The following is a 21,822-nucleotide window of genomic DNA, read 5'->3' as shown; positions in this document are numbered from 1 at the left end:
CGGAGGATTAACTCTTTCCCTGCCTGCCTCTTCCTTTTTAAAACAAGAATTTACAGCTGATTAGCCTGCGCAGCTGAAGGCAGCCTATCCCAGAAGGGAGCGCACCAAAACATTTATGCAAGGCCTGGCGCAAGGGCTCCTTATGAAAACCATGTGTGGTAGGGAAACCGTACTGAGGGGGTCCCACCACAGACAGGGGGGCTGTAGCTCACATGAGAACACATGAGGGGGAAATGGTTGGAAAATCAGAACATAGAGCAGGGTGGTGGGGGACGTGAGGGAGTGTGTGTGTGTGTGTGGGGGGGGGACCCCGCTCATTTGATCTGGGCACGGTGATAAATAAACAGAAGAAGTGGATGTGACACGGGAGACCTGGCTGTGGACTTCCAAGCCTCGGCTGAAATGGCTCCCAGGTTCACGTTCGGACCAGGCCTCTGTATCAAGTCCTCTCTTCCCCTTCCTCCACTCCCTCACTCCCTCACTCACTCGCTCACCCGCTCTCTATTGCTCCCTCTCTAACTCATCCTACTTGCCTCTCAGTCTCTCATATACCCCCCCCTCTATCTCCCTCTCTCTCTCTATCTAACTATATCCCCCCCACCCCCACTCTGTCTCGCTTGCTCTCCCTATTTATTTCTCACTTTTTCCTCCCTCTTTCTCTCTCTCCCCCGTCCCTCTCTCTCTCCCTGGCTAAATATGGAAAAAAGAGAAGTGGAGGCTGATTTAAATTCAGCAGCAGGCTGACGATGAGGTTGGTGGGCGGGGGGGGGGGGGGGGGGGCTGTGTTATTATTGGGGTACCGAGCAAGGCTTTGGCACAGCGGGCCTCAGTAATGGCAGCGCCCCTGTGCGCGCGCCATTCCCGCCACGTGCCCACAGAGCACACAGGCCCCTACCGCAGGTATGTCCCCCGTCTCCACGGGTAACCCCCGCCTCAGCCAACGAGCTGTCAGAACCTGTCTCTTCTCCCTTCAGCCTAACGAGACCTGACCAGCCCCCGACCAGCCAGCGACTTGGGTTTTTGGTTCCACTAAACTCCGGCTGAGGTATGGACCACCCCACCCCCACCACCACCACCCCCACCCCACCCCCACCCCTCCACCACCTCCATCTCCGGCTTCCCTTGCCTGGTCTGATAGGGCCTGCCAGCTTTTGCTGGTTTGTTTCAGTGGAAAAGATCATCTTCTACTAGGGCCGCACTGAAGCGGAGCCAGGTGGAACTGGAATCGGCAAATGTATACAAAACATTAGGAGGCCAGAGTGGTGGAGGGAGCCGTATGTGGTCAAAGTCAGCATGGAGTGTGTGTGCGAACATGTGTTCATATTGCTGTATATTAATTGGTCCTGAGCCAGGAAGAATAAGGTCTCATTGAAGACTCCCGCTGTTAAAAACTACAGCACCCAGGTTGCTTTTTGTATGAAATACTTTCTGGGGCCAGTGGTTACTGGGATATGCTCTGGAAGCAGATGAACGGATTAAAATATGGAGCTACTACACATTTACTGAAAACACAGAACAAATAAGAATTGGTCATGGATCGCATTTCCTATGAAAGGAAATTACACTGGAGTGAAATTCATATTCAATATAAACACATAGGCAGCAGAGGACAGAAAGAGTCATTGTGGTTTAAAAATGACACAACAGTAATAATGCAATGATATGTTTCCAACCTTTCTCATCCTCACTTGGCACTTTAAGTACCCTCAGTCTTCCACTAACACGCATAATCTCAATTTCAATTGTGTGTGCAAGCCATGATCAGAGCATTGGATGATCTTTTTTTTTCTTCAAAATGTCTATCTTGCACAATTTCCCGTCATGTGTCTTTGGTTGAAAAGGAAGGCAACAGACGGGGGTGCATTCCTCAAACGACTAGCTCTGGAGCTGCGTAGAGATGCTGGGACTAGCCCACGGAGAGGGGCGCCCGCTGGGCCAACACAAACACAGCAGTGCCTCTCCAATTAGAGACGGTGAATGCATTGGACTCGGTGCCCTGCCAAGGCTCATGCATGCAATTAATATTGCCCTCATCACCGTAGCCTCGTTCAAACCGATTGGTTTACAGTTCAAGGCATGCTGATTCCTCCCCCCCCATCCCCCTCCGTTTCAACTCTCTGCCCCGCCGGCACCACCACAACCCCCATCCCCCCCACACCACACACACACACACACACACACCCAAACAGTGGATTCTATTGCCCTGCTCAGACACATATGTGCGCGCATACTTGACATGGTCATTCTGAGCTGAGGGCAGACAGGTCCAGCTGTGGCGGTAAGTGCAGAGAAGATCTGATACAGAGGTGCTGAAAGTTGGACCCCAGTGTTTTAAGTGCTACAAATCTGGTTGAGAGTGGTCAAGAGTGAGCGTAGGTGTAAAAGTAACCATGAATTTGAATACATGTTTTGTGGACTCTACATGTCAAGTCAAAACATATTTGCATGTTATTGAAAGAGACCTCTGGACTGTGCTGGTGTGGGGCCCACTATACAGGGTGTTTGCAACATGACTGAACGGTGTTGCTGAAAAGAATTTCAAAGAGCTTGCAAAGAGTTTGCCAACATCACTCTTAGTGATAATGAAAACCCATCTTGAAACATTCATCTCTAGGTGGAGTTAGATGTAATCAAATTCAACACTTAACTCAATTTAGGAGTTGCTACCATGGACCTAATCGAACAAATGGAAGCAAGAGAGGAAACAGATTACGGTGTGCATTTTACAAACAAAAATAAAGGGTTTGAAATATTAATGTGAATAATAAAGTCTCACATATTTCTCATCACAGCATACGATACAATCAGTCCAATCAGTTCAATGTTTTAACAGAGCAAATCAATCGTGCAGCCACAAATACCCACACAAAGGTACCCTTTCACAAACTAATGGTCACTCACTGATGTGAAGGTCAATGGTAAACTAATCAGCTCTATGGAAGGCACAGGAAGTAATCGTGTTAGCTCTCACTAAGTCTTCTTGGAGAACTTTCATTCCTCACCCACTCTGTCAAAAAGGCTACATGTCAATAGCCACCTCTGTACCCATTTCCTAATCAAACTGTTGAGTCAGTGAGATTCCAACTGCAAAATGGTGCTGTAGATCGTGAGCGACACATACAAATGTACCGTATTCAAACATTACGTTAAGATAAAACAGATTAAATATACTGTGCAATTATTTGTTTTTGTGCTACCTGTGGTGAAAAAACAATAAACACAATCCAAATATCTCAACAGATGTCATAAATCAAATAGAACTCGATAGCTTCAGTAACACTATCTGCCTTTGCTGGCTTATGCTTCCTTCATCCGACACATGCAAACTTGCAAATGTGTTGTTTGCAGTATTGGGTAGCTACACGGATGCACCATAAGACTGAAGTGTTTTAATGCGTCCACTTTTAAACACATACAGCCCAACATGCTGAAGGAGCACAAGGACACAGTGGGAAAAATATCACCTTGCTATAGCTTTTATTCATAAACTAACTGTCTTACTACTCATGCTGCCTGTTGTTGATGTGAGAACAATTTACTCCATCACTCAAATCTCAAAGGTGTATTTACACTCATAGTGTTACAGCTTTTTCAGTTGACAGTGTGCAAACATTAGTTACAAATTAATACCACAATGCTCAGGTTGCTTGTCAGTTTAACAGTCAACCACACCCTTAATATAACATCCCATCCTAGTCTAGACTATCTTCGCTGTGGGATGCAGCTGTAGACTCTCACCTGATCTACTTGCAAAAACCCTCAGCCTACACATACCAACCCTTCCACACTGCCATATACGTATTCTACCCCATACTCTGTGCTAGCATTTACCTGTAATATAAATAGCAGCCACTATCGACATTGTTTTCTGTACCATTGCTCTACTTACCCCTGTAAGAGTAACCTTAAGAACACACTGTGTACACACAAAGCTGCTGTACAATACTTGAATGCTCTCTCCCCACCTTATCCGCTATCACTCTTGTATGTATCATGTATATACCATGTTATGTTTGTATGTATTGTGTACATTTACCACATGTATGCTAGCATGCTCATCCAAATACGTGTATGATTCCATCTGCCATGTTTCTGATTGTACCCCCCCCCCCCCCCCCCCCCTTCTTTTTCTATCTCTACCTCTACCCGGCCGACTCCAAGCAGATGGGCCGAGGTTCTGCTTAAGGTTTCTTCCTGTTAACAGGTTTTTTCCCTTGTCCCTGTCGCCATTGTGCTTGCTCTAAGGGGGTTCAGGCCCTGGGCTCTGTAAAGTGCCCTGAGACAATTTTATTGTTTTGGCTCTATATAAATAAAATTGAAGTGAATTTAATTGAATTGGCTTTATTGTAAGATGAATGGTGCTGCTAGATGGCCAAAATAAACAAACAAACACTTTCAATTTTCTGATAGCCCTTTCAGTTCATTGGACAGATGCAATTCTTTCCTCATTTAACAACTAAAGCCCACATTTTCAATTGAAAACAGCTAAATCATGTGTTAGATGTAATTTACAGTAGAACATACCATATAGAAAAAAAAAATTCTACATGCAAACAAATAAGCAAAATGCTTAGCTATTTTATATTTAGCAGAAAGATAGTCAGAGAGTTAGAAAGATAGCCATAAATGGGTAAATTCCTTTGCAATGTAGGCTACATACTACCATCTAGTGGTGAGCAGCAGAGAAATTAAAACATTTTAAACGATAGGGGGCGGCATAGGAGAAAGTTAACAATAAATCCAAATAGCCGCTCTTGGACTATTTCTTTGATTGTTTACAAATGTTTTGTCGACACAACTTGTAATTTCACCGCTAAGGTTACTTACAGAGTCCAAATCAACACGTTATCATGGGATGTGATGGTGGAACTATTCCTAAAAGACACGAGTTGGTCAAAGGACCTAAGAAGGTCGAAAAGGTAAGTAACGTTACTGTTACGGAACTTAGCTAATTGTAAAACGTACGATAGCGAATTGCTACATTAGTTAGCTAAGCTAGCATAGCGTTACTCTTAAATATGGTATATTACTATATAAACATTGGTCGCACTGTGAAGTATGGATTAGCAAACAAAATAAATGTACAAAGCCAACAAGGTAGGGGTGCATCATCGCTAGCTAGTTAGTTATGAGGTAGACTATCAATGTTAAACCTTTTACTTACACTGACGGTATGGCGATTGCTAACGTCAATGTTAAGTTAACTTACATGAGTGAAATTAGTTTGCTTAGTAAGATGGCGTTTTTTTGTCTGTTGGCCGTGTAAACTTAAGCGGCGTTTTGTGCTGTTTTTATAACTATGATGGTTATCCCTGCGATTTGATACCGTATGTGGATGCACATGACGGTATGTAGTCAGCTATGCGCATAGCAAACTAGCAAGCCATGTTAGCCTAGACACAGCAGTCTATGCATTTTACCATCAAGTTACTAGTGACGTTTACGTAGTTAACAGTTGGTTGTTTTGAGCAGCGTGATGCTCTTTGAAATTGCTAAAGCAGATTGTGCAATCTAGATTATAATGAGCTAGCTACTTTAGATATTTGTCTGCTGTGTGTTGGGTTATATGCCAGCGAAGTTAAAACTCCATTTTGGTCTTCAAATCATACAGCGTGGCTTTGCTGTTCAACCTGTTTGTAAAGCTAACTCTTACCCAAAATTATTTTGCAGGTTGACAAGAATGCTGCAATTGCTGCCCGATGGAAGTACTGTGCACTGAGTCAGGAAAAACTGCGTCGCCCTATAGTTTCCTGTGATTTGGGAAGGTGTGTCTCACGTTTCACTGAAATGGATTTATTTTGATTCAACTGAGTGCTCATAGCTCATAGTGATGTGAAACTTATCAACGCTGGTAGAATCACCCTGCCTTTTTAAATGGCACATTTGTCATGGAAGACAATGTATTCTCGAAAGGACTTAGACATTAATAAGTCAGCCCATTTCGTGTATTACTTTGTCACTTTGTTATATGTATCTTCATATGTAGGTTTTACAACAAAGATGCAGTGATTGAATACCTTCTGGATAAAACTGCTGAGAGACCCAACATTGAAGTGGCAGTGCACATCCGTGGCATAAAGGTCAGATTCAGAATGCTATAATACTGTGTTATTTTGTGATCTGATCTCAGGACCCCATGATTCTGACACCATTTCAAGATTAAAGCTCGTATGATAGCATCTTCTGCAGAATATTTTTGAGTGCACTCATTCGGGGTAGGCCTGACTCACCAAGTCAAGGTCTCCTGCAATTCTGTAGAACTGGTGTACAGGAAACATTGTAGATTGTATTATGGTAGGATTGTGACTTGCAGCCTCTGTTTCAGTGTAGGCTTGGTTTTGCACTGATATGCCCCTCTGATGTGTTGTTGCTGTGAAGCACCACTGTGGTCTAGTGCAGTGGTCACCAACCTTTTTAGGCCCAAGATCACCGACCTCTGCCTTGGTGACAGGCAAGATCTACCTATTGAGGCATTGAGAGAAAAAGACTGTCCGGACTCCAGACTGTACTTACAACTTAACTTTTTATTTGGCCTAATTGTAATTGAATGAAATCAAACACTTTGGTCCAGCTTTCAAATTGATGTGACCAAGAACACACTAAATTACTTAATTTCAGTGCAAAAATTATTTGTTAACCGCACACAATATGAACAAGAAAAAACACATTTGCAGTGAGCAGGCTGGATATGAACTGTTTTATTTATCAACTGAAGTTACAACACAACACTGATACATTTCTCATGTGACTCAAGTCAGTGTGATGGCTGTGACTGAACAGTCTGAGGTGTCTGTCAGTAAGCCGGCTCCTGTACTTAGATTTGGTGATTTTTCATCTGTGAAAATGCCATTTCACAGAGGTAGGTTGGTCCAAAGTAGGCACTCACTTTTAGTGTTCTCTCGGCTGACAAGTACCCAAAAGTCACAGTCCCTTGACCTGGCTTTCAGCTCTGTCATTTTGCATATCAACCATCTCCATGTCCACCTAACCTGGCAAAGCAAATGCTTTCTGGAATTTGGCTGCAACCTCCTCTGTATCAATAGGCAGGAATGGGTTTGAAACAAATGCAGCAATATCCTCCATGACGTCTAACTCACCAAAACGTCGACTGAACTCTTAGGGCCAATGATTTTCTGTTTAAAAAAAAATGCATTTTCCGTTTCACATTTGGTGAATTCCGTTTATTTTTCCGTTTCAGCTCATTTTGTTCACCCTGAGGTAGATTGATGGCTTAAAATGAGTGAATAATATGTGCCCTTCTTAGATTGTTGTTTGCCAGCCATCAACAGAACAGAAGACTAAACATTTTTTTGTTTTAAATGCGATTGGGAAGACGAGCGCGTGAATGTGGCTTTAGCGGAGATCTGTTGGTCAACCATTGAAAAGGGGGGCGTGGCCGGAGCAGAGTTCAGCGCAGACGTGACATTTTCTCAGTGGTTTTGTTCTTTAATTAATGTTTGTTCATCGTTGCAATCGTTGTTGTGTTTATTTGAAAGAAATATAGCCTTGCAGCCCAAAATACAGGGGAATTTGGGCGATTTGTATGCACAAAATGATGTTTCCGTTTCAAAGTTGCAATTCCGTTTCAAAGTGTTCATTCCGCGAATTCCGTCCGTTTTCCGTTATCGCGGAAAATCATTGGCCCTAAACTCTGCTGCCAGTTTGTCCAGGTGCACACAGTACTGCTCAGGGTAAAAATCATAATTGTCTTTGATGGACTGACATTTTCTCCAGGTTGGTAAAGTGTGTCAGCCTCCCTTTCTTAAGATGTGTGGTCCAGACACAGAGTTTGGCCTTGAACGCATTCACTGCGCTTATCATGTGGGGCAGGTGCCGGCTTTGCCCGTGGAGCTCGTTGTTGAGTGAGTTCAGTTTTGACTTTAGGTCTGTCAGAAACCCCAGGTCCAGTAGCCACGCATCATCTGATAGTTCCTCGTGCTCCTCGTTCCTTTTCGACAGAAACGCCTATATCTCAGGCAGCAAGTCAACAAATCGCTGCAGCACTTTGCCGCGACTCAACCACCGGACATCAGCATGCAGAAGCAGGTCTCGATACGCGGAATCAAGCTCATCTAATAACGCCTTGAATAAGCGATGCTGAAGCGCTTTTGCTCAAATCGAGTTTACCACTTTGACCACCAGTGTCATAACATGAGAAAAGTCCACAACTTTCCCAGCCAAGGCTTGCTGATGAATCACACAGTGATACTTCATGAAGTCGGGGAAATCCAGATCATTACGGCACAGTGCTATAAAACCAGTGATTGCCATCAGTTTATGAATGGGGATGTTATTTTCACGGACATAGCTTTTAAACACATTGTAAATATCCTCACCTCTCGTTCTCTGCTTTAAATGGAGAAGAGTGAGGAAGTCCTCCTTTGTTGTAAAGTCCTGGAAAGCCATTCTGACAAATACAACAAGCTGAGCCGTGTCATTACATCCAGCGATTCATCAAACTGCAGTGAATAATATTCACAGTGATAAGTCCTTCAACACCGGTTGACAAACGTTCTCTGAAAGTAACTCGACCCTTCGTGTCCCTGTTGCAGGACCAAGCGGTACAGCACTGAATGCAGCTATTATGTCCTCTAGGTTTTTGAAGTTGCTGCAAACAGTCTCTGCGGTGACGGCCATTGCTTCCTTAAATAAATCCCCATCTGTAAAAGGCTTTTTGTGTTTAGCCAAAGGTGGCCAATACGAAATGACGCTTCAGTTGCAGCCTTACTTTGAGAAGTGGGTTTTGAGAAAAGCGACTGTTGAGCCTTCAACTCCACTTTCAGCTCTTGAACTTTCTTGGCGCGGATTGCGATCTTTGGTGGATATCCGTCTTTGAATTTCTGATGGTTAGTGTTGTGGTGCCGCTCCAAATTCCCTCGCTTTGACAGTGCCTGTGACTCGCGATCGACAGGTTGGCAACCACTGTTCTAGTGGATATGGCTAGTTTCCCAGCTGTGGGCATAGCACAGAAGTAAAAGTTCAATTGAAGAAAAAAAACTTTCTAAACCAAGGCACTGCTTAGGTTAAAATGTCTTTATTCTGTTGACATGTCCTTCGGTGGACTGATAAAAATACCCACGTGTAGCGGCTCCTTTTGCTGCATAGTACAAGTGTGCTGAGGAAAGTATATATGCTCAGCTCATTAGGCAAGAACACAAGTGCCTCTAATTAGACTAAACCCCACCTCCAACACAGTTCGCTTGGCTAAATGTTCAAACCAAGTAAGCCTGCAGTAACTAGACATCTGTGAAGCCGACTCAAAAAAATGCACACTTGACATTGATTTATTCATGTGTAGAGACCGATCAAATAAACCATCTATCTAAAACGACTATCCCAGTAAAGGTTTATAAGGCATTTCTACTTTAAGACCTGGACATTCCATGGCTTTAAAAGACCAGATCTGAAATGTTTCATGTTAAAGTAACAACTTCAGTCTGTTGCCCCTGCGCATAGACTTTTATCTTGACCTGAATCTTTAATAGACAAATGGTTGCTGTGGTGTGTCTCTTTAGGGCCGAGGTACACTTCTGGACACAGGACACAGCTTTGCACAATACGGACGTGCGCATTGTGTTTTTGTGCTTTTGCAGACAAGTGGATATGGACAAGCTGACCTTATTGTATTGAGGACATGCAGACTACTGCACAGTTTCGCACATGTGCAGGGTTTTTCCTGGGTCAAAATGGGTCTCCGGTGCTCCAAAAAAAAAATTGCGCGCTATGCGCGCACAGTCTGTGTTACCGTGTCACCTTATTAGCTTACATTTTACCATTTCATAAATAATGGAGGATATGCTTGAGGAAATCAATTTGCTTCCACTTTAGATTTAAATAGATAGGCTAATAGATTGACAATAGTCCAAGCCCTGTGGTGCTATCATGTATGGTTCAAAGATTATCAAGGTTTACCTCTTTACATACAGTACCAGTCAATTGAATGGGAAGGTGTGTCCAAACTTTTGACTGGTACTGTATATATGCAAACTACTGAAATGTATATCAATATAATCTAGAACTAACCAGTGGTCAGAAATGGAACACACAAATTATGAAATTCAAGTTTATCTATTATTACTATTCATTTTTATTTATACATACCTACATACCATTCTTTTTGTTTTTATTATTAAAACTGTCCACAAATATGTTTAATAGTGTGTTTAACTTCTATTGGCCCACCAATGGAGGCTGCGTTGGAAATCAAACTTTTGACAGCATTTTGAGTGGAAATTTAATTTGCATTTGTACAGGTGTATTCGTGCACGTCGGGCTGGCCCTCGCAGCGGAACGACAGTATACAACCGCACCGGTTTATCAATGATAATATTAATATTATTATATTCGAGATGCAACACAAATCTATCCGCTCTCCTCAGAACGAGCTGAGCTTTCATTGATAAACCAATGCGTTTGTCTGCCTCTCCCGAGGCCCCACGGTCTACTGGTACTCGTTCAAACGGGTAGATAAATCAAATAATAGACTACACCTGTGTAGGTCCTCAACATAGCAGATATTGTAATACATTGAAAGCCATGAATACTGAAAATGGAATGTTATGCTCAAAATCACCGCCGACTGATGAAGTCAGGATGCATACGCAAGTTGAGTGATTGGCAGCTGGCCGTTCTGTCCGTTCTCGCACCTCACAGTTGCGTATTGTTTAGACAAGAAGACACGCTTATCAACTCGATTACTATTGATCAAAACGGAACGAGGTTTCGGCTGTAGCCTATAGGCTACTTGAAACATACTATTGAGAACATATTCGCTGACATGCATTGCACGCGTGATGAATTGCGGCTTAATGGTGTTTTGACTCACCATCGACTTCAAGGCAGCAGCTGCCTGGAAGGCGCATCCCGCCTCCCGGCCCCTAATGTGTTGATAAAACAGCTCTAGACTGTGTTTTATCGCAAAATATAGTCGCTGGCTCATTAAAATGTAACAAATGATTAAATCCAACATAATGCATAATGATCCGATATTAAAATACATCTTTCCTGATCCACCTATGACAGTGTTCAAAAAGGCACCATCCATAAGAGACAGGCTCGTAAGAAGCTACCTACCAGGTTCCAAATCAAAAACATGGCTCAACAAAGAGCTTCTGGGGACTTTTAGGTGTGGTATTTACAATAGGGGTGTGATTCTCTCATGAAAAAGTCGATCCGATTCGTATCTCGATACATGGGCACGATACGATACAAGAAAAGATGCATGTTGATAAAAAGCGATTCAGTGCGATTCGATGCGATGCGATTCGATGCAGTTCAATAATTGAAAACACCGCGGGCCATTCTGACTGACCTAACAAGACATTAGTCTCTGCGCACAGGCCTAATGCAAAACTGCTTCATGTTAACCACAACACTGTATTATAACCATGATTCTCAACAATATTGATTTGCAGAAGTGGTTTCAACCGCAACTGGCCTTTAGCTCAGAATATCTTGTGCAGAAGCATGAAAACAGTACGTGTTTATTGCAGCAAGAGCGTTTCACAGAACACATTCTTTCAGCATTGCACTTGTGTCTCTTACACAAGCATACAATGGATTATACATAATAACAACATAGTTAAACGTTTATATATATATATATATATACACACACACACACGTACATATACGCCTAATGGTGTGTGTGCGCACGCCTCTTAACTAGTAACTTACGTGCACTAGGGCCCTTCATAATAGCATGCACTGGGGCCCCTCGTAACTACCTTACGCCACTGTGCTATACACTACCCATCCATCCAATCCGTTGACCTTGGTAAAGTCAAGATGAAGTGTCCTCTTTTTCATAAACTCAAATCTGGTCACCCTAATTGAACGAATGCACCTAAACTTGCATACAGAAACGCCCCGCCAGCTCCTTATAAGGGCATGCAATTGCAATGTGTGCACACTCCACAGGCAACACGAAAGCAACTTCAGACTGATCAAAATCATGTCAAAGCGGAAAGTGAGGGAAATCCTATCCCAAGCCAGAGACCGAAATTGGATCTCAGAAAAGGAATTTGCCTTCCTAATGAATGAAATAAATGAAATCCTCAAATTCCATATTTCTACATGTTACCCAAGATTCATACAAAAGGCAAATTCCTTTACTGAGATCCGATTTCTGTCAGAACCCTCCTCCTGCCTCTGATTGGTTGTTTTGATTCAGTTGCTGTGGATGTTTGCATATGATGTTAGGAGCACAAGGTGGAGCCAGAGGAGTCCAAATTATTTCACAGATGATCGGTCTCATGTACTACTATCAGGACATAATGACAGTTTTAGCAAATATGGCAAAGTTATTTTTGTAAAGGGTTCACTACTGCAGCTTTAAACAATTAAAATCATATTCTTATTTTGAATCCACAAGGCAACATCTTGCATTTGTGAAAACCAGATTAAAGAAAGTTTTGTGCTAGTCTTTTTAAGTTCATGTCACCGTCATGGTCTTATAACTAATTTGTTTCTTTAAATTCATTCAAGATCATTGTACCCGTCAACTGATTGGTCAACTACAAACTTAGGCTCCTGGAGATAGAACATATCTGTCGCTGTATCAAAAAGTCAGTCATAATAATCAGCACCGCCAATGGACCAGAATAAAATATGTACTGACTTTCCTTTTCTTGTTGTTTGATTGTTTGTGTGCCTGCACAAATGAACAGGATATTAAGGAGCTGAACCTGACAGACAACCCAGCCTGGGCGGGGGAGCGGAGCAACACCAAAGGGGATCAATATGAAGACATGAACTGTGGCATGTTCATCTGCCCAGTGGTCGGTGTGGAGATGAATGGGAGACACAAGTGAGTTAAACTCCTTTGCTCGAGTGCGATCAGTTGCTGTTACACACACAGATGCTGTGATCCATGAAGATGCATTAATCCATCGGTGCATAAGGCAGTTACAGTTTCTTCAGTTAAACGATTGAACGTCGATCCAGAGGCGGAAAGCGTTTTGTCGAGTAAATGAACGGGCAGGTTTTCCAGTTATCAAATAACTAACAGACTAAATCCATTAATCATTTCTTCTTTTCCTATTCATTCTGTGCTAAGATTAGGGTTGGTTACCGAGAACCGGTTCCAATACAACCGGTCTCTACCCGGACCGAAATGCAACGCAGATTTCGGTGCTTCCTTTCGGTGCCTGAGCTGATTGAAATAAATAACAGCAACAAATCATGCAGCTAAATGAACAAAACTTACTTAAAATGTTGTCTTATGAACAGGAATTCAATCAATCAATTTGTTTATTTGATCAAGAGGGAATTCATGAACATTAAAATGTAAATGCACCCAATTATAGCCAAAAGGCTAGTTTCCATTGGCAGTCCCCCTGCCAGAGTGAAAAAGGCTATACAACCTAAAAAAGGCATTAACGTATATCAAACATAACATTGACAATAAATAAAAAATAAATAAAAATAAATAAGATACAATAAAATACAATCTTATCATACAAGTTCTACTGCTTACCCACTAGTGATCACATTTTTGGTTATTTATCAACCATGTTTTGAGATTACTTTTAAAACAGTTAAATGAGGTTGATTCTCTAATGTTCTGAGGGAGATGGTTCCATTCCCGGGCTGACCTAACTAATTATTTCAGGCTGCAACATGAAACACGGAGGCTGGTTCCAAAACAGTACAAAACTAGTGATGGCTAACGAGCAGTAACGTTAGTGGCGTATATCTATCTGAGTACGATCTGTATGAATAATGTTTTGGGTTGCTAGGCAGATTTCGTGGGGCACTTTTAAAACTGCCTCATCTCCCAATGTAAATTTTGGCCTGTGTCGCGCACGCTCATTGGTGATTACATAGCAACAATATGACAGTGAAGAGCAGGAAGCATTTCACAGAGCAAGCACAAACAGAGCTAGCCATCAATTAAGCTGAGAAAATGCCGAAAGATAAATGGTCAAAAGTGTGGCTGTATTTCGCACAAAAAGATTCAACAACGCGACGTGCAGCAAATGCAACAAAACATTTGCGTGTAGAGAGAAGGCAAGAGTCACATACAGATCAGCAACTGGGTCAATGACAGACTGCAGACTAAACGGAGATGCCAGCAAAACTAAACCTAGTCTCTTAAAGGGTAAGTACAAATTCATGTACCCAGTGGGTTCAAATAACAAGATTAAGTATAAACAAGATAGAAAAGATAGGTATAAACAAATCAGAAAATGGTGAAATTTCATGAAATAAATGCAAACAAAATAATACATTTTTGACTCCGAAGGCAAATATATCCTCATATTTCTGCAAAAGAATTACTGAAGTTTAAAGCTGTAGTGTGTGTGTACAGACTGTGTGTGTGTTTTGTATTTATTTAAATGTATTTAAGTATACTGTAAACTGTTGTTAACAGTTAATATATTGTTCATAGTTTGAAGTTAAAAGGTTTGAAGCTGTAGTTTAAAGCCAAGTGTTTTGTATTTACACCGCGTTCCACATTATTAGGCAAATTGTATTTAAGGGTCATAAACATTCATTTTTTGGTTTTTCAATTAAACTCATGGATGGTATTGTGTCTCAGGGCTATTTGGATGATTGAAATCAATCCCAGACACCTGTGATAATTAGTTTGCCAGGTGAGCCCAATCAAAGGAAAACTACTTAAGAAGGATGTTCCACATTATTAAGCAAGCTACATGTTTCAGGCAAAATGGGGAAGAAAAAGGATCTCTCTGCTGCTGAAAAGCGGCAAATAGTGCAATACCTTGGTCAAGGTATCACAACATTGGATTTTTCCAAAAGAATTGCCTGTGATCATTCGGACGGTGAAGAAATTTGTCACCGATTCACAGCACAAGCGGGTTAGGACAGACAAAGGCAAAATAAGGAAGATTTCTGCCAAACAAATGCGTAGGGTTAAGAGAGCAGCCACTAAAATGCCATTGAATAGCAGCAAACAGGTGTTTGAAGCCGCTGGTGCCTCTGGAGTCTCGCAAACTTCAAGATGTAGCATTCTCAAGAGGTTTGCAAGTGTCCTTAAACCTGTTATTCGGCCACCCCTAAACCAAGCTCACAAGCAAAAAAGATTGCAGTGGGCTCAGGACTACATGAAGACTAACTTTCAAACTGTTTTGTTTACGGATGAGTGCCGTGCAACCCTTGATGGTCCTGATGGATGGAGTAGTGGATGGTTGGTGAATGGCCACCATGTGAATGGCCACCAGGTGGCGGAGTCATGTTTTGGGCCGGAATCATGGGGAGAGAGCTGGTAGGCCCCTTCAGGGTCCCTGACGGTGTGAAAATGACCTCGGCAAAGTATGTAGAGTTTCTGACTGACCACTTTCTTCTGTGGTACAAAAAGAAGAACCGTGCCTTCCGTAGCAAAATCATATTCATGCATGACAATGCACCATGTCATGCTGCAAAGAATACCTCTGGGGCATTGGCTGCTATGGGCATAAAAGGAGAGAAACTCATGGTGTGGCCCCCATCTTCCCCTGACCTTAACCCTATTGAGAACCTTTGGAGCATCATCAAGCAAAAGATCTATGTGGGTGGAAGGCAGTTCACATCCAAGCAGGGGCTCTGGGAGGCTATTATGGCATCCTGCAAAGACATTAAAGCAGAAACTATCAAAGAACTCACAAGTTCAATGGATGCAAGAATTGTGAAGTTGATATCAAAGAAGGGGTCCTATGTTAACATGTAACTTGACCTGTTAAGATGTTTTTGATTCAAACTTTTTTTGATTTCAGTAAATATGACCTCCTAATGCTGCAAATTCAACAAATGACATTTTTTTGTTCTTTACAAATTACAACCTATAAAATATCTTGAAACTGAAATTCTGCATAATAATTTGGAACACTGCATTTTGAGTTTTTTATTTTTGAAAAAAATACTGTTATCATTAGGAGGTTTGTTCAATAAAATTTGAATTATACTCTAACAGTTGATGACTTGAAAATGATACTGACTGACTGTGCATTACTATTTAGGAAAATCTGAGCAAAGTGTAATTTGCATAATAATGTGGAACACGGTGTATTCATATTTATAGTATACCTTAAAGTTACTATATTGTTCAATTTGAAGAAAAAAATTTGCCTTGGCAATAAAAAAAAGCCTTTTTTTTATTGTTGCCAATCGTAGTTTTGTGCTATTTTTTATATATTTTTTTTAAGTATCGGTTCAGGCACCGTTTAGGCACCGGTATTGTTTTAAAAGTATCGGTTTAGCACCGGTATCGGAAAAAACCCAAACGATACCCATCCCTAGCTAAGATAATAGCCTGTGTGGAAAAGGTCTCTATCAAAGATCTTGGGTAACAACTTCCTCAGTCTTGTAATTACAGACTTTGATCATCCAGGTACTTAAGCAGTATAGAATGTGACATTACTAAAGGAGTAATTACAAAATTATTTGTATCGAATTTCCCTGACTATAAGTGGCACATTTAGTTGATGGGCTGGTCCTGCAATTTATATTCTGTGTGGTTTTCCTCTTATCGACACCTCCAGTTAGTGGAATAGTGTAGAAGTCACACAGAGGATGAAAAACCCAGTGATGCAGAATGAGTCTGGATTTTTTTGTATCTTAATGTGGCTTGTTATGTCTAGCAATGATACCTAGCCTATGTTCTTTAGGCTAATTTAATCTGGAAGCAAATAGTGTTTCCAGCTAATTAAAAAGCAATTCTCTTGGATTCAGAAATAGAATAAAATAGAAATGCAACTTATGTTTATGTATATAATATATATTTGTGTGTGTGTGTTTTCCTCTTACCAATACAAGTGCTACTAATACACCGGTGTGACTTGTAGTCCAGGAAATTCAGTTAATTAGTAATTACTACAGGGAGTGAGAGTGAATCTGTGTTCATCTCAGTTTGTCTAAGGGATTCCATGAAATAAATGATTAACAGCTCCTCAGTATCCCAGGGTGCTGTCAAATGGCCCTCTGATAAGGCGTTTACTGCAGGGTCCTCTCTGGCGCTGTCTCAGAAAGAGTGGGTGGGTGCTGAGGAGAAACTATTGATCATCAAGGGAAACTAAAACATTAAAGAGCATCAAATGAGTTAAGGAGTGTAAACCAGTAAACAGTAGCAGGGTTTTTCCTGGGTCAAAATGGGTCTTCGGTGCTCAAAAAAAAAATTGCGCGCTATGCGTGCACAGTCTGTGTTACCATGTCACCTTATTAGCTTACATGTTACCATTTCATAAATAATGGAGGATATGCTTCAGGAAATCATTTTGCTTACACTTTAGATTAAAATAGATAGGCTAATAGATTGACAGTAGTCCAAGCCCCATGGTGCTATCATGTATGGTTCAAAGATTATCAAGGTTTACCTCTACATATGCAAACTACTGAAATGTATATCAATAAAATCTAGAACTAACCAGTGGTCAGAAATGTAACACACAAATTATGAAATTCAAGTTTATCTATTATTACTATTCATTTTTATTATACAAACCTACATACCATTCTTTTTGTTTTTATTATTAAAACTGTCCACAAATATGTTTAATAGTGTGTTTAACTTCTATTGGCCCACCAATGGAGGCTGCGTTGGAAATCAAACTTTTGTCAGCATTTTGAGTGGACATTTAATTTGCATTTGTACAGGTGTATCCGTGCACGTCGGGCTGGCCCTCGCAGCGGAACGACAGTTTACAACCGCACCGGTTTATTTATCAATGATAATATTAATATTATTATATTCGAGATGCAACACAAATCTATCCGCTCTCCCCCTGAAAGAGCTGGGCTTTCATTGATAAACCAATGCGGTTGTCTGCCTCTCCCGAGGCCCCGCGGTCTACTGGTACTCGTTCAAACGGGTAGACAAATCAAATAATAGCCTACACCTGTGTATGTCCTCAACATAGCAGATATTTTAATACATTGAAAGCCATGAATACTGAAAATAGAATGTTATGCTCAAAATCAGCGCCGACTGATGAAGTCAGGATGCATACGCAAGTTGACTGATTGGCAGCTGGCCGCTCTGTCCATTCGCACACCTCACAGCTGCGTATTGTTCAGACAAGAAGACACGCTTATCAACTCGATTACTATTGATCAAAACATAACGAGGTTTCGGCTGTAGCCTATACTTGAAACATACTATTGAGACCATATTCGCTTACATGCATTGCACGCGTGATGAATTGCCAATCATTGAACAGAGGCTGCTCCTAGCTTGCCAGTTTAGAGAAGACGTTGGTTTGAATTTGAGCAAGCAGCTAGCTAGCAGTTGCTGACATTATCTAGCTAGCTAGCAGTTGCCTACAATATCTTAAAAAAATACTTTGATAGTAGGCTTAGTGTTTTATTTAAGCAGTGTGTTTGTGTACCTATATATCCTATGTGTGATGGTTAGAATATTAATGCCATATACAATAACTCACTTATGAGAGCTATCCAAAGACTGGTGGCTGCCTTAATGTACTGTATTTAGCAGTCAACCTTCCTTACTCTGTACGTTTAGATGCTTTACAGGTAACTGTAAGCCATTAGATGCATGAGAAATAATTCATATCTATAAATAACAGCTCACCTTTATCTTTTTAACCAGATTTGTAAACAGGTTGCGATCAATATTTTGCAGTAGCTACAATAGGCTACCTTGGTTAAATATCGAATTACGGTAGATGCATGCTAGCATTGCGCTAAATAATTAAGACAGCTAACATTAATTAGTGGTGTTAACATAAAGTCAGTTATTGTATATGGCATTAATATTATTCTAAAACACCTTCACTAGTTGTTTTAACCAGATTTGTAAGCAGGTTGAAAACAACATTTTTGAAGTAAAGTCCCTTGGTTTTAAACAGCTAAAAGCTAGCTACATTAAGTTGCTTGCTCAAATCTCAAATCCAAACCAACGTCTTCTCTAAACTGGCAAGCTTGGAGCAGCCTCTGTTCAATGATTGGCTCAGGGGGTGGGAGGTGGGATGCGCCCTTGAAGTCGACGGTGAGGGCTCAAAACACCATTAAGCTGAATTGCGCCATAAATGACAGCTTTTTTCTATAAATTTTTTTTAAATTAAATGATTATGTGCACAGCCTTACATACATTTCATAAATGGTAATTTATTATGACTTTGGATATATGATGGTTATGTAAATGAGTGCACATATTCCCAGAAGATGTCCGTCCGAATACTCTGTTCTAGTACAAATTACTTTAAATGCAGATTACATACATCACAGGCAGTTCACTCAGTCTTTGTGCCTGGCACAAACCATTTGTGATCTTAATAACCGTATGACCTATGTGCATTTGAAGTTGTACACACAGGCATGACCACAACTGCAGCAGGTCTACTGCAAATAAAGTAAAACGGTCATCTGGACAATATTTCTGCTAAACATGAATCATTTACATCTATAGTTAGGATTTTCTATCATCAAGCTACTGAAGGTACCTCGTACACATTCCCAGAACAGGTGTCCATCTACCACCTTCTCATCAGTCACAGGCAGTCACATCAAACATGCATTCAGGTTGAGGAGCTGCTCCTGTTGGTGCCACGAGGGACAAGATATAACACAACAACAATACAATAGCTAAATTAAAGATTAAGAGTACAACAAAGTGCATTGGTATAGAGCAATGGTTCCCAAATGGTGTGCCGTGAGGCAAGGCCAGGTGTGCCGTGGGATTTTGTGACGGCCATACAAATTTTGCAATAAAATATCAGAATTGATGGCTTAGCGCCAGATAAGATTTGTAACAAAATATCAGCCTTCGTGGCACATACAGCGTACAAGTTAATGAACTTGGTGGCGCGTTCGAACAGCTCTCGCGCAAAGAGCGGAAGCCGCAACACACAGACGCGCAAAGAATGTTACCTTAGAATGTCCTGTCAAACAACAACAACGGCTTGCGGTTAGCTAGTTTTGCTCAAACGTCAGAAAGACAGAAAATGGATCGCTTTATTGTGAGGAGCAAACCACAGATAGTCAGCGTAGAAGAACCACCTAAAGAGAAAAAAAGAAAAACTGTCAGTAGACAGTATCACGAAAGCTACCTGTCTTATGGCTTCAGCTGGACCGGGGATGTCAACTGCCCCCATCCCGAGTGTGTCATCTGTCGGGAGAAGTTGGCTAATGCTAACATGGTGCCAAGTAAACTGAAGAGGCACTTGGAAACCAAACATCCCTTTCATGTTGAGAGAAACTTGGCCTTCTTTAAAAGAGCAAGGGATCTGAACCAGAGGCAGCAAGACCGTTTGTTGGACTGTGTTAAAGTGTCTGATAAGGCTATGGAGGCAAGTTATATGCTAGCAGAGCTTATTGCAAAGCAGAAAAAACCACACACAATAGCGGAGACGCTCATCCTCCCCGCTTTAAAAAAAATTGCAGGTGTCATGCTGGGAGAAACTTCAGGTCAGCGGCACATTTTCTCTACAGGTAGACGAGTCAACTGACATAAGTGGGGCTGCCCAACTTCTGGCAAACGTCAGATATGTTGATGGTAATTCAATCGAAGAGACTTTTTTCTTCTGTAAAGAAATGGAAAGCCACACAACAGGGGAAGAGATATTCAGGGTAACTAATGACTATTTAAAAGAGAGAAGTCTGACATGGGATATGTGCGTCAGTCTTTGTACAGATGGTGCGGCATGCATGACGGGGAGAGTGAGAGGTTTTATTGCCAAGGTGAAAGCACAAAACAAAAATATTGTGACAAACCACTGTATTTTACATCGAGAGGCATTAGTTGCCAAAACCATGCCCCCGGAGTTGGCTGAGGTGTTGGATCAATCTGTGCAGGTGGTGAATTACATCAAATCAAGGCCCCTTAAGTCTCGCCTATTCTCCCAACTGTGCGCTGAGATGGGAGCTGACCACCAAAGCCTACTCCTCCACACAGAGGTATGTTGGCTGTCACGGGGGACAGTCCTGTCTCGTCTGTATGAGCTGCGAGAAGAGGTTTTGGAGTTTTCGATTGAACACCCTGTCCCACATAAGGACAAGCTCGCGGATCAGAGGTGGTGCACCAAGCTGGCTTACCTTGCAGATATATTTGGGCTTCTCAACGAGTTAAACGCCAAGCTTCAGGGCAGGAATGAGAACATCCTATCGTCCACAGACAAGATTCGGGGGTTTATGGGCAAGCTTATCCTGTGGCAGGAGGCTTTGGAACAGGGCTCCATGGAGATGTTCCCACTGGCATCAGCCGCGCCACAGGCAGCTAGGGAGCGCGCTTTATTTGCGGAACACCTTCAGATATTAAAAGACAGGTTTGAGCGCTACTTTCCACATGTGGCCGACATCGAGGACTTTGACTGGATTCGAGACCCATTCAATCAGGAATCCTCAACAGAAAAGCTCATTTTGAGGGAGAGAGAGGAATGTGCAGAGCTCCGTATGGACCGCACAATGAAACTCAAATTTAGTGAGCTCCCACTGGATGAGTTTTGGTTGGCTTCTGCATCAGAGTACCCAACCATCTCCAGCCACGCGATTAAACAGCTACTTCTTTTCCCCACTACCTACCTATGTGAGTTAGCATTCTCTACTCTAGTTTACATGAAGAGCAACAGGAGGTCACGCCTCTCCGTTGAACAGGACTTGCGAGTGGCCCTCTCTTCAGTACCACCAAGAATAAAAAAAATCTGCGAGCAACGACAGGCACATGTTTCTCACTAGCTTGTAAGTAGGCAAAATAGCAAATATTAAATAGCAAATGTACAATATAAAATGTTTAAATGCTGATTCAAATATAAATTAGTAGTCATTTTACAAACTTTCAAATTAATTCTTGAATTATTTTGTCAATAAATATTTTATGAGTAATATAGTTTTTTGTCAAATTGTATTTGGCATTAGTTGTTAAAAAAGGCC

The 21,822-nt window shown here is 41.6% G+C and overlaps 1 protein-coding gene across 1 annotated transcript in view; it reads left to right on the top strand.

The window, feature by feature from the left end:
• The first annotated feature begins 4,754 nt into the window (after positions 1 to 4,754).
• Positions 4,755 to 21,822, top strand: part of rtf2 (replication termination factor 2) — a 41,083-nt gene continuing 24,015 nt past the window's right edge. Inside the window, exons 1-4 of the mRNA XM_012822607.3 lie at positions 4,755 to 4,919; positions 5,671 to 5,765; positions 5,987 to 6,080; positions 12,669 to 12,808. Of these exons, the coding sequence (XP_012678061.1) occupies positions 4,851 to 4,919; positions 5,671 to 5,765; positions 5,987 to 6,080; positions 12,669 to 12,808 (398 nt within the window). The 5' untranslated portion in view covers positions 4,755 to 4,850. The remainder of the gene's footprint in view (positions 4,920 to 5,670; positions 5,766 to 5,986; positions 6,081 to 12,668; positions 12,809 to 21,822) is intronic.

This window comes from Clupea harengus, chromosome 5 (assembly GCF_900700415.2).
Source record: "Clupea harengus chromosome 5, Ch_v2.0.2, whole genome shotgun sequence".
Classification (NCBI taxonomy): Eukaryota; Metazoa; Chordata; class Actinopteri; order Clupeiformes; family Clupeidae; genus Clupea; species Clupea harengus.
Note: the sequence above shows the minus strand (reverse complement) of the source record. Positions and strands in the feature narration are given on the sequence as shown.